Raw genomic sequence first — 13,373 nt, forward strand, 5'->3', positions numbered from 1 at the left:
AAGCGATTTATAAAATCCTGGCCAACCAAAAATGGGAATGAGTCAACCTGGGTCACGTGTACCGGGTGGTACAGTGTCATATTGCCAATCTGCATGTGAACCATTGCTATAGCTGTCAGGGTCGTTTTCTTTTCTGAGAGACCCTGCATTTCTATAGCACATTCAGAGAGAGGTATTATCCTGTTAACACTGGCAGCGGCCGTCCTCAGCTCCTCGAAAAGCTTAGCTGACATGATTGTTATGTCTGCTCCACCGTCCAAGAGTGCTTCGTGTGTGAGGATGCCTTCGAGTGTTACTGACAGGTACGCCTTTTTGGCGACCCCCCTTCTGATAAAGTTACACAGAAACCTTTTAGGTTTTTTCTGACGCTTCTTCACGCGTTCAGCCTTATCTGTGTAATTGTGGTTTGCCTGAACCGTCAGCACAGCAGAAGCTGTTTCTGAGTGTTCAGCCTGCGATGACTCGTCATCGTTGGTGTGTGTGTTTACCCCCCCTTCTTCCGATGAGGGGTTGTTTGAGGCAACAACAGCAATGTCTTGGTGTGTTCCACCGACATCTGTTATGTTGTCATTCGCGCCCTCAGATGTAATAGGAATTACATTACTGCAAAGTGCTCCTGGTTGGGTTCCCGTGTCAGTGTGTTTCAAAGTTTCTAACAACCTGCGTAGTTTCTCTGTCTCTTCCGAGCTCAGAGGTGTAGGGCCTTGTTTCTGGAACTTTTGTGATTTTTTCGCCTCGGTTCGTTTCATCCGAGGTGGGGGACGGTCAGGTACGTCTTGCGGGGTTTCCTTTACGTACTGCCCCTGCTGATATGGTTTCTCATATCGTTGCGTCCTGCGCCCACCCCTTTTTCGATAATCACTGTCTTCCTCTGAAAGAGGAGCCTTTTTGTCCCAGCGTGCACCTTCAGGACGCGGTTTGTTAGCTTGAACAGACTGTTTTCTCTCTTTCTTCTTAGGAGGAGGCGGCGAAGCACGTCGTCCTTCTAGTTCAAGAGGGAGGGGTTTAACCTTTACACTAGGAAACACTTCTATGGGCGTCTTAGCATGAGAACATGCTTCAAACACATTCACAGCACACTGCTTAATCTCACTGATGGATTTTTCTCTGAAATTTGCCATCATTTGTACTGATTTTTTAAAATCAGAGTGGAGATTTTTGCTGAAAACAAACTTAAAACCATCATCTTCTTCCATTCCGGTCTCATTTCTGTTACCAAAATAAGCTTGGAAGATTCTTTTGTAATAAACTTTTGGATGTTCAGTTTTACCCTGCGTGACCTTGTCTGCAGCTGGAAAACCAGCAGGTCCCGTGCAGGGGTCGTATTCCCTGATCAAAGCTTCACACAGAAGGTTGTAATCCCTCTTCGTTGCATCAGGTAGACGCTCGATGAAGGTGAACACCTCTCTGTCCGAAGTGAGCCGTATCAGACTGATCTTGTCCTCTGTCGTAGCATTAGGATAAGATCTCAATCTGAACTCCAGATCTTTGAGATACGCTTTTGTTCCAGCTGACCCCATGGGTCCGGGAACAAAGCGTTGTACATATTTTGAGATCTTCTGCAAATCATCCATTGAAAGAGACTGTATCACCGGTCTAACTTGTGTGACTGGTGGTGCAGACTGGTCAAGGCCTGCCCCTACCGCCCATGGTGGGGGTGGGGGTGGCTGATAAGGGATGGGAGGAGGAGGTGCATATTGGTGCAGGTCTGTCCCCACCCTCCGAGATGGGGGTGGGGGTGACCGCATGGTGTTAGGAGGAAGAGGTGCAAGTGGGTGCAGACCCGTCCCTATCCCCCGGGTTGGGGGTGTTGAAACGGGGCTAAGGGGAGGAGGTGCAACAGCACCTGTCTGGGGTGGTTGTAGCTGACCCTGTTCGTCTCTGAGTCTCAAACCAGCTAGCTCCACGTCAGAAATCAGGTTTGTAGCTGTAGCAAGCCTCTCCTCACAAGCTGTTAGGCGCGCCCGTATTGACTGATTTTCACTTTGTAAATTCAGCCAACTTCGTAGTATTATCTCCTTGTCTGCCTTGCAATCGTCCAGCTCCTTTGATCCGGCCTGCAATCGTGCTTGTAACATATTGTTATCTGCACACGCGGCTTGGTACGCTCGTTCCTTATCCGCAATCTTCACCTCATATGATTGAGCCTGTTCTGACAGCTCAGTCTTTGAGAGGTCCCTATCAGTCTGAATTTGTTGTTTCAGCAACTCAGATGCAGTTAACAATTCGTCACACCTCTCCTTTTCAGACTCATATCCGTTGAACAGCAAGGCATTTCGTTCAACCAGACGGTCCAGTTCCGCCTTCAGAAGCAGAGCAATTTTTGCCAACCGTTCACGGCTGGATTTTGTGTCCTCTTTCACTTTAGCTGCTTTTGACAACGTCTGCAGCTCCTCATATCTTTGATCATCATCAAGGTCTAGCAATTGCTCTAATTGTTTACCAACAATTGAAGTTGTTAAAATATGTAATGCTGTCTGGACAGCGTCTCCGGATTGTAAGGGGTCAGTGTTTACCTCTACGTCCGCCATTATCTGCTATTTAGAAATAAAATAGGAGATGTAAATGTTTAGGTGGTAAAAGAAAATCAGAAAAATCTCTTTCTCCTGATAAGTTTACTCTTATTTAGTGATTTATCAATTAAACGTGCGTTATCTTCTAGCAAATGAGTAAACTTTTTCCAACCTTGTGAATATCTGTAACTGTATCTTATTTAAAAGTTTCTAAATTTTTATTTTGTACCTGTTTCTCAAGGATTTATCAGTGAATAAAAATTTGTTCGGTAAATGCTCTCTGCATAAATACCTTCATAACTTTTAAAATGCAAGATAACAGAGTTTATTCAACATTGAGGAACGGTTAAAAACTCAAAAATGCCTTTTACAAAGAAAACACTTTAATTTCACTAAAATAACCTAAAAACGCAGTGAAACCTGTGATCCCACGTCTTCTCCAGAAGATGTCAGTACGACCTCAACAATTTTAACTCCGACACTGTTTGTGTTGTCCACTAGGGGAGCTATAACTCCCTGTGGCGTTCGGTTGACATCCTGTTGTTAGCCGCTTAGCTCAAAGTTAGCTTCGGCTAAACCCGGTTAAAATCAACGTTTCTGAACGGATTTTTTACACAAACGTGGCAAATTTTTAGCGATTAGACCTCGAAGACTTAAACAGCGTTTCAGAACACAGCTTTAAAGCTCTTTTCAGCTTAAAAAAGCAGATTTTATTCCCTATGAAAACGAGTTTCCATTTCCGGGTCACGTGACTGAAATCACCAATGAAAAAGCAGCGCAGGGTTGAGAGGAAGTTACGTAGGCACGCATTCACCCTCCTCAGCAAATCAGAGCGCTCCACAACAGCGAATTCAACCAATCATAAAAGCGTACGCAGCAGCTAGCATGATAGATTTATCTGAACAAGTCCGTCACCTCTTTAGTCTCGTAAACTGTCAAAATGCACTTTTTCTGTTAAAAAATGTAACGAATCAACTCTCTGAGCTGCACGGAGACGGCGCTCCGTGACAAAACGTCTTTCTAGCTATTTAAACAACTCGTCCGAATTTTCCAGAACCGAGCCGGTCCAGAACCGAACCTCCCGTCCGTTTGGACCTCAGTTTAAACAGAATGCAGCGTTTTTCACAGCTCATCAGCTCTTAGTTAACATAACAGGCGTACAATGTCAGCTTTCACAAGACTCAATGACACAATTTCAGCTTCTAACATCACTAGCCCAACGCTTAGAACATGCAGCGTTCCGCTTCAAAGGCGCAGCTCCAGCTGCGTTTCAGCACAGCTGACAAACTGTTACTTTTTTTTATATACATGCCAACACGTAAAATCAATGTTTACACGGTTACAGTCCATTTATGAGCGCGTGACGGGCCACCAATATGTAGATGAACAGATGCTCGGATATATTCATCATTTAACATGGATTCCTCATTTTTCTGGACTGAATAAAACGTGCATTGAATTTAAGGAAATGCAAACGTGAGACGTCATTTATGTTCGACCCATCAAAATGAATGCGGTCATTTATTTACAGAATCAAAGTTAACATCAAACATTTACATTAATTTGGCAAATTATGAAAATAACAACATAAGCAATCAATCAGGAAAAATCATACGGCCATGATTTTTCCGTTGCTTCACCACAGACATTTATGAAACTGTACAATTATGATCTTTTACCCACACGGACGTGGATGAGCATTTTACACAGACATTTCTAAAATATCTGGAAGAATTTCTACTTGAGAGAAAAGTTTCAAGATGGGAAAGAAGTTAAAGAAGAGTAAAAGATGGGGTTTGAGGGAGTGTGTTAACAGAACGGCACTCTCTGGGCTTTCTTCAGCTTTCCTTACGGTACACTTCGGTGGTAAAATCGACTCTTTTACCTGGAGATGTCTCAGGCAAGATTCCGTTTAACGCACCCTTCAGCGTCTCCGTAGGATGCTGTTACTCCTCCGGAGTAGCGGCGAGACTGTCCGACACAAGCTCACCTCAGTGGAAAATGTTATAATCCCATGAACCTCGGAAGAGCTCTGTTGTCATGTCAGGATCATCCCGTCTCTCACAGAACTGAACAGAACTGTCCCAGAACTGTTCCAGCACCATCCCAGAGCTTCTAACAGAACTGAACTGTTTACCGAACTCGAGCAGAACCTCAACAGAACTGAGTAAACCAGGAAGTACTGACATTTTAAAGAGCTGTTTCCCGGTTCACTTTTGGGAGTATTACCATTGGTCAGAACCGACCAGACGGGGTGTGTTTTGTGACGTAAGAGGTTAGAAGACAGCAAGAATTGTTATGGAAAGATCAGAAATGTTCTCACAGACAGAGAGAGTTTTGTTTTGGCGCGTTTCAGAAACAGGTGCCAAAAACCTCTATATTTATGTCTGAGAGGATTCTAAAAACATGCCAACAACTTGTTTTGCGTTTGACTCCAACCTTGGACCAACTTACACTTGCTCATTCAAAAGCAGAAATCAGAAAAGGCATAATTACTCTGTAACAGACCTCAACATGAATTTTAACTTTGCATGAGAAAAAATCATTACACAGTTAATAAAATTGACTAGTTCACTGCAACATCTAAAATGGTTTGAACTAAGACACTTTGATTATCAACATTTGTAAAATAGTAATGATAATAAAACAGAGAGTGTTCTTTTCACTTGAATCTTCAAGAGAGAAAGTCTCAGGATGGGTGAACCTGTATTTCTGGATTCAAATCAATGAAATGACAGTTCCTGTCCCACAAGGTTCTTAAGGTCAAGATTTTTGACCTTAGACTTAGTTTTTGACATGGGCCTAGTCCACTACAAATTGATTTCAACAACAGCTTAATTAATTAGCTTTACAGTTAGAAAACCATACGGCCATGGTTTCCTCACTTCAAGCATTACAACAGACATTTCTGAAAATATCTGGATGAATTACTGGCAAGATAGAAGAGTTTTAAAGATGGAAATGAAGTTTAAATGGAGAGGAAAAGATGGATGAGTGAATATGTATCGGTATCAGAATGGCACGCTCCATTGGATCTCAGCTTCCTCCTCGGTACACTTAGGTAGTGTAAATCGACTCTTTACCTGTAGAAGGTGTCTCCACTGGTACGGAGTTCCATTTAACGCACCCTTTCAGCGTCTCCATAGGAACAGCTGTGAATCGTCCGAAGTAGTGACGGTATTCCGTCCGACACACGCTCACCCCACTGGTGGACTCACAAGAGGAGTAAGTCCGTCAGAGGCTCCACTCAGATGTGGAAGATTTCATAATTCCCACAAGACTCGGAAGAACTGCGGATCATGTCTGAACCTCCTGTTCTCTCCAGCACTTCTTCTGTTCGGTTTTGCTCTCCGAACTGAACTGCTCTCCCACCGCACTCGACTTGGAACTAGCATTCTTCCCAGAACTAGGAAGTGTTGAACCTTTTAAAGAGGTCACTTCCGGTTCATTTGAGAACTTCCTGATTGGTCGATCGACCGAACAGGAGGTGTGTTTTTGTGACGTAAGAGGTCAATAGAAGTCAGAAAAACAGAAAGAATGTTTTGGAACAGACAGAAAATATTTTTGAGACAGACAAGAGAAATGTTTAGGCGAGTTGGGAGGAAACAGGTGCCAGCTTCTCTATTTATGTCTGAGAGGATTTAAAAACATGACAGTTCGTTCCAACAAACTTGTTTGCGTTTGTCTCAGACTTTTGACCGACTTACAACCTTGCTCATTTCAGACAGAAAATCAGAAAATGCATAATTACTCTTGTAACCGACATTAACTTGATTTCTACTTTGAATGAGGATTTAAAAATCACTAATACTGTTTCACAGTTGATTTAAAATGAGTAGTTCACTTCAACATTTAAAAATGGTTTGAACTAAACACACTTTGATTATCAAGACATTTGTAAGATTGTAATGATAATAGAAAAAGAGAGTGTTCTTTCAATTGATCAGTGCAGGACACTTAGAAAGTCTCTGGATGGACTTGATTTTGTGTTTCTGGACTCAAATCAATGAAATACTGTTCTTGTCCCAGGAAGGCCCTCAAGGTCAGGATTTGACCTGAGGCTTAGTTCACTACACCAGTTAGCAAGCTAAACAGGCAGAAAGTTAGCTGCTTTAGACACTTCAGACTGCCTATGCTTTTCAAATGCACTCCCAAGTTAGCAAGGCTAAACAGGGAAGAGTGAACTTGGCCAGTTAGCAAGTTAAAAAGGCTAGAAAGTCAGCAAGGCAGAAAAAGTGACCTTTAGCTGGGCTAAACAGTGTAAGCAGCTTCTGCAAGTTAGCAGGCCAAACGAGCAGCAAGCAGGATCAAACCTTGTAGCGACACCCTGGGCAGGGAGCGAGCTCACCTCCAGTCAGACAGTTAAGCCACATACAAGGGACCTGCGGTCAGGTTAAAGCAAGGTGAAGTGCAAAAAGATCAGGGAAATGAGACCACGATGCATATTCATAACCTAGGAGGGTGGGGCCTCCTGTATATGCAGCAGTCTCATTTGCCTTGACAGGCGTGTTGAAAGGAACTTCTTCAGGTTGGTCTCGCGAGGGCGCAATCCCCATACTACTGTGTATCGAGTGTACTGACCGAAAGGGAACATTTTATCACCATCAAACTGGTTGACCCACTATGTGAAGGTGATGTTTATAATACTGAGTTTGCTGTGGCTCCTCAGACTGATGAAATATTTTGGATGAAAGACGAATCCAAAACGTTTCAGCAAAAAGAAACCGTCCAGAGGATCTGACTTAACTTTGTTGGATGTTCTACCTGGATTATTGAGCATGAACTTTGATGCTTACAGGAAATTTTGCCAAAAGAGCTATACACACAGAAATCAATAAGTTAGGCAATGGCTGCTGCATCAGAGCAAATCCACAAACTGTTGGAAGTATAGCCTCTAAACAAAACCAAGAACAACTAAAGAGGTTTGACCAGCACAGACTCCCTCCTAAAGGATTAGAAAATGGAGGACAGTTTATTTGTTTCTGTTGTCGACAGAAAATATCTTGAGTTCCACATTAAAACATAATGAGAAAAATCTGAACATTACTGTCATTGTGCTGACTGCTATTATTATTATTTTTTTCTTCAGGGAAGCAAAGGAAATGTTGGTCCTGTTGGACCACCAGGAGCAAAGGAAGACAGCTTACCAGGACCATGGGTAAGAGGAGAACACAATAAAGAGGCACCTCAGAGACATCTAGATTCAATGAACAAGAAACAGTGGTTAAGCAGAGTTTTTTTTTTTTTGTCTTGATCTTCAGGGTTTACCAGGCTTGCCAGGAATAAAAGGAGAATTGGGACTTGAAGGGAAAGGCCTACCTGGAGTAAAGGTGAGTTGAGCTTCACACATTTCATTAGCTAAAATTTTAACTGTTTCCCTGTAATGCATGGTAGCTGTACTGGCAGCAGGGTTGCCCAATTTGCATGCACAATGATGCCCCCCACAGTGAAGTTTCAAATCAAAAATCATTTAACAACCAAGGACAGGCTCTACAGTATCATGATCACTTCTGTGTGTTGAACCCAAAGTGCAGGAAGACGAGGAGACTCCAGTAAAATAAGTAAAATGTTTAATATAAACAAAACAAAAGGCTGTCGGGGAAGCGGACTTACTTTAAAGGGGAGACATGGAGGGCTGATGAAACATGAAGCCTTGGACGGGACAAAGACAATCCAGAGACACTGACAAGACACCAAGGGGCTGAATATATACAGACACTAACAAGGTGAAATGAAAGGCACCTGCGGTTATTAGGATCAGATGGTGCGACAGCGCTGGAACACAGGAGGAGAAATGCTGAGGGGTGACAGGCAAACATGAGGAAAAACACAACATGTATGACAAGACCCCAGAAACCCTACATATAGAATAAATACAACATAAAATTCCTCTTTACACTCTGTTTTCAACAACATACATTTTGTGGACGATGACTTTTGAAAACTTCAACTACAACAGTCCATTCACAGACACATCAATGTCACTTCAGGTCAAATCTGTTGGTCTGGAACAGGTTGGTCCACCTGTTGCCCAACCAGACAGAGCTGATGTCTCAGTCTGTGGTGGTAAGAACTTGAAGAAACATCAGGAAGAGCCTTAATTAACATGAGAACTCTGGATCACACCGGCTGTCTTTTGCGTTTAGTTTTTGAGCAGAAAAAACGTGACCAGTACCAGTGCTGTTGACAGCAATCTCTGTCAATGGAAACCTCAATCTTATTGTTTGCATCCACAACTGTGCTGCAAAGATTTCTGGACCCAAGTGTTTTTCAGTTAAAGCTGTGGACCACAAATAGAATACTTGTTGATTTGTCAAATTATAAACATCAGCCTCTTTTTCAGTGTTGACTTTAGTGAAACAGTAGTTCACATCAGACTGCCACTGAGAGCCGCAGCAGGGGCCTGTATAGACAGAATCCTGATTCCAACATCTCTTCTGAAGTAGGTTTGTAGTTTGACAAGTTCTTCAATGTAATGGATATGTGATGTCACTGTTGTAGAAAACATTCTCACTTTATCTCACTTACTCTAAAGGAACAACACTCGACGACAGAAGAAGATTTTTAACCGTTTTTTACTTGCAAGGACAGATTTTCAGGAGAGGTTACACAGATATACAGGAAGCACACACATGAAGCCGTTACAAGAATCTACCACAGACAGTGTGCGAAGCTTGTTTTTATACCCTATCAGTTCAGCCGAGCTCACAGACTCAGAGGTGACCTTGAAGCAACAGTTGCATGCTGTAGCCTCAGATCAGCTCCTCATCCAGCTCTCTCTGCTAATTCAAACATATGGTTCACGGGCAGAGTTAATATTCTCAGCCGTAATAGTTAGAAACTAGGGCTTTAACAGACTACTCGAGTAATCAACAAGTCAATTCCTAGGACATCTATTGAGTTTTTAAATTTCACGTTGAGTATTTGCAGTGATGTCATTACGTCGCAGTTACATCATTGCTTCACGTGTCATGTGATCCGCACCGAGCTACTAGTAGAAGCTACCAAATGGATTCCTCTCAGCAGATGGACTGAGTAGAGCAGGCCCAGTCTTGGCAAACAGGTAGAAATGCATCAGTAGTATGAAAATATTTCACTAAAGATGAATCTTCTGGTTCAACTACCGTAAGTAAACAGAAAATGAATCAACTTCCTGACTGTTTGGAGCTCGTTGCGAACCGGTGTTACACCATATTCTGTGGCCACTGTATATTGTGACTGTAGGGAGCGGTGTTGCACACACTGTTGCAGGTCACAGAATATGGTGTAACACTGGGTCCAATCGACTGAACCAGAACCAGCTTCCTCTGACCTTGTTTCACAAACAAAAAGCAAAAAATATTAATCTGTAAACTGTTGCGTTTTGGAGCTGACTGTGGGTCGTCAGTCACTTCAGCTAGCTACTTCTAGCCCTTTGGCCTTGGCTAGCGGTGGACCCGCACACAGCCCCCAGCACTTTCCTCTGGCTCTATTTCCCTCAGAAGTGGCAACTCATACTAACAAATAAATCAAGGAAGCGTAGATTAAGTTTTACCAATTATATTAGAATCAAGGCAGGAAAAGGTTACAGCTCACAGTGCTGGACTCTCTGGTCTGTGGCGCGTTACAGACCCGGAAGCAGAGCCCCGATGTCTTGTGTCATTATTAATTTATAGGGTCCTAGACTCTGCCTTTCGCAGAAGGGGAGCTCAGCCTATCAGTGTATGAGGGGGCGTGGCTAAGTGTGATCTCAGGGATCTTTTGTAGACTGTGTTAGGAAATATGAGACGTGCTTCAAACCCTTTCTACGTGATGTGGCAAGCAGATTAAACTATTTCTTGACTGATATTGAAATCCCTGGGAGAACTCTCTTTAGAGTTGCTGGCCCAGTTTTAACCCAGTCTGAACCGGGTCATAATTTCATTATAATCCCGTCTCTGAGCAGATCAAAACCATAGGACCAGTCTAACTAAGAAATATCATAACAACTCCCCTTGGGCGAAAGTTCCCAAAGGGGTTCTCTCGCATAAAAACTCCCAGTTCAATATCCTGATGCATGCTCAATAATCCAGGTAGAAAAATCTAACAAAGTTCAATCTGGTCCTCTAACTTTGTTAGATCCCAGTTCAATACCGCCAGATAAGCAAGCAATTAATCACTTTCCTCTGGTTGAATGTGAACTACTACTTATATGTTGGCGGGAGATGCCTACAGGCTACAGCGTGTGTGATCTGGCCACCTCAGGTCAAATAAGATGTCAGAGCTGACGGCTAATGTGTGACCTGCCAGCCCTCAGGCCGCCTGACCCAGCATCTGGACATCTGCCTAGGAATTCAGCATCCCCCTGGTGTGGTGCAATAACATAATGGAAATTTCTAACATTGGTCTAAGTCAGTTCTCTAAATATGATTTAATAATTGTAGGAGGCGTCCTAATGCAAGAAAGCATTTTAATCTAATAAGTTAATCAGTCGTAGAACCTAATCTTCCTTTATGACTCCAAGGGCAGGCCTGGTCCATCGTGTCCATCTGAAAAAGAAAACAAGAAAAAAAAAAAAGAAACTCTGTGCCCCCTTCCCTTTTCAATCGTGCCATCCCTATTTTATTTGCACAGAGCGCTGCCGGTATGGTTAGCCTGTCACAGCAGAAAAATGTGTTTGTGTGAACAAAAATCTAATTTAAACATTTTAACGTGTTTTAACGTGCATGTTGTATGTAACTAACAGAACCTCCCAACTCCCCCTAGTGATCTAATATAAAACATTCCCAATTAATCAACAAATCAATTTACCCATTTCACCACCCATTAATTTAACCTCAATTTAGATTGAAAAGTGTCATAAGTTCACCCCCTGGAAAATCTATATTATAAAACCTCATATGTATTTATCAAAATTCTCTGGTCTCTTCTCCATGGCCGTCAGCTGTAAAAACTTCATTATTACATAGTAAACAATATCAAAAATCAAGTTTATCATTGTAATTGCACCATCTAGTGGCGCTGCTCTATTATGATCGGTTTTTCAAATCTATGTCTACACACATCAAACAATCATCAAATAAACAAATCATCAAGTAATCATCAAAAGGTAATATTAAGCTACGTACGATGTAAAATTATCTTGTTCAACCACGTTAATTTCTAAGAAAAATCATCATACCACTCTATAATACTCAAAAACTCAAAAATCAGGATATGTAAGAGAAATCATAATGTCCTCCTCCCCATTGTTTCGCTTCCACATTAAGCTCATCAGTGTAGTGGACTAGGCCTGATGTCAAAACTGACCAGATGGACAGAAACTGTCATTTCATTGATTTGAATCCAGAAATACAGTTTGACCCATCCTGAGACTTTCCTTCTTGAATTAATCAAGTGGAAAAGACAATTCTCTATGATCATTACTATTTTACAAATGTTTTGATAATCAAATTGTGTTAGTTCAAACAATGTTTACATGTTGAAGTGAACTACTCATTTATTATTTACTTAAACAGTAGTAATGATTTTTATTCCTCAATTCAAAGTGAAATCAAGTTAGAGAACGTTAGAGAGTAATGATTCAATTTCTTGATCGTCTGCTTGAAGTGAGCAAAGTTGTAAGTGTGTTAAAGTTCAAGCTTCGGTCAACTAGAAAGTTTACTGAAAAGAAATGTCATGTTTAACTTTTACAGCGAGATACAGGAGAGGTGGCTCCACGAAGTCTGGTTTTGCCATGATATCTTTCTGTCTGTTCTTAAACAATTTGAATCTTTTCCTTGACTTTTAATAACACCTTACATCACAAACCACACCTCTGCTTTGGTCCATCCACCAATCAAAAAGCTCTCAAATGAACCGGAAGTAGAGCCCATTTAAATGTGGCAACTTCCCAGTTCAACAGTAGAGTTCAGAGTTGCAGAGTTCAGGAGTTTTGGAATCCAGAGTGCAGAGAGTTTGGGAGTTCGTGAATGCAAACGCAGGCATTCATGGATGCTGCTAAACCAAACAAGCTGAACCAGAGACGATTTTGGGAATTATAACTTCTGTTTGGATAACCTCACACGGCTCTCGAGGTATTTGGCTGTTCTCACTGAGACGCTGAACAGTGGTTGGAAGTGAGACTCCACGCCGGAACTGATCTATCTTCAGAAAAGGTAAAAGTCTACCTTCACCAAAAGTGTACTGTTTGGGACAAGCTGATTTCCGAAGGAGCGTGCACGTTCTGGTTAAAACAGACAAATTCCCTCACACATCTCTCTGTAAGATAAATCTCAATTTTCCATCTTTAAACTCTCCTTTCTGCTAGAAAATTAATCCAGATGTTTTCATTAATGTCTGTGGTGAAGCAACGGAAAATCATGGCCGTATGGTTTCCTGGTTGTAAAGCTGATTAATTATGTTGTTGTTTTCATATTCTGCCAAATTAATGTAAATGTGTGATGTGTTAAACTTGATTCTGTTAATAAATGACCCACTCGCTTGGTGAGTCAAAGATAATTAACGTCTCACGTCCACATTTCTGTTAAATTCAAAGCACAACATCATCCAGTCCAGAAAGATGAGTGAACCCGTTTAATGTATGAAAATATCTCAGGATATGTCATACTACATCAGTAACAGAATCAAAGATTGGGGAAGGAACAAAGAAGAAGAAAAAGAAAAAGAATGAAAAATGACAAATATTAAAGTGAACAGGTGTTAAAGTTTTCATTTATCGGGTCTCCCCCTCGGTCCACCTAACCACGTTCCCTCCCGCATAATCAAATAGGGGGACCTCCTCCGTCATCTGGTAGACCGGTCTATGTCTGGCGTCCATCCAATTTAAAGATCCCACCGCATGCTCAAAGCACCTTAGAAACAGGGCACGTAGACAGGGCAAACAACAGCAGACACAACATG

General features: G+C 41.9%; 1 protein-coding gene across 1 annotated transcript in view; it reads left to right on the forward strand.

Moving 5' to 3' along the window:
• LOC119426031 (collagen alpha-1(XXVIII) chain) overlaps nt 1-13,373 on the forward strand; it is a 168,683-nt gene that overhangs the window by 95,953 nt on the left and 59,357 nt on the right. The window contains exons 6-7 of the mRNA XM_037693591.1: nt 7,603-7,671; nt 7,775-7,843. Of these exons, the coding sequence (XP_037549519.1) occupies nt 7,603-7,671; nt 7,775-7,843 (138 nt within the window). The remainder of the gene's footprint in view (nt 1-7,602; nt 7,672-7,774; nt 7,844-13,373) is intronic.

Source organism: Nematolebias whitei, chromosome 19, assembly GCF_014905685.2.
Source record: "Nematolebias whitei isolate Nwh7 chromosome 19, NemWhi1, whole genome shotgun sequence".
NCBI classification, from domain to species: Eukaryota; Metazoa; Chordata; class Actinopteri; order Cyprinodontiformes; family Rivulidae; genus Nematolebias; species Nematolebias whitei.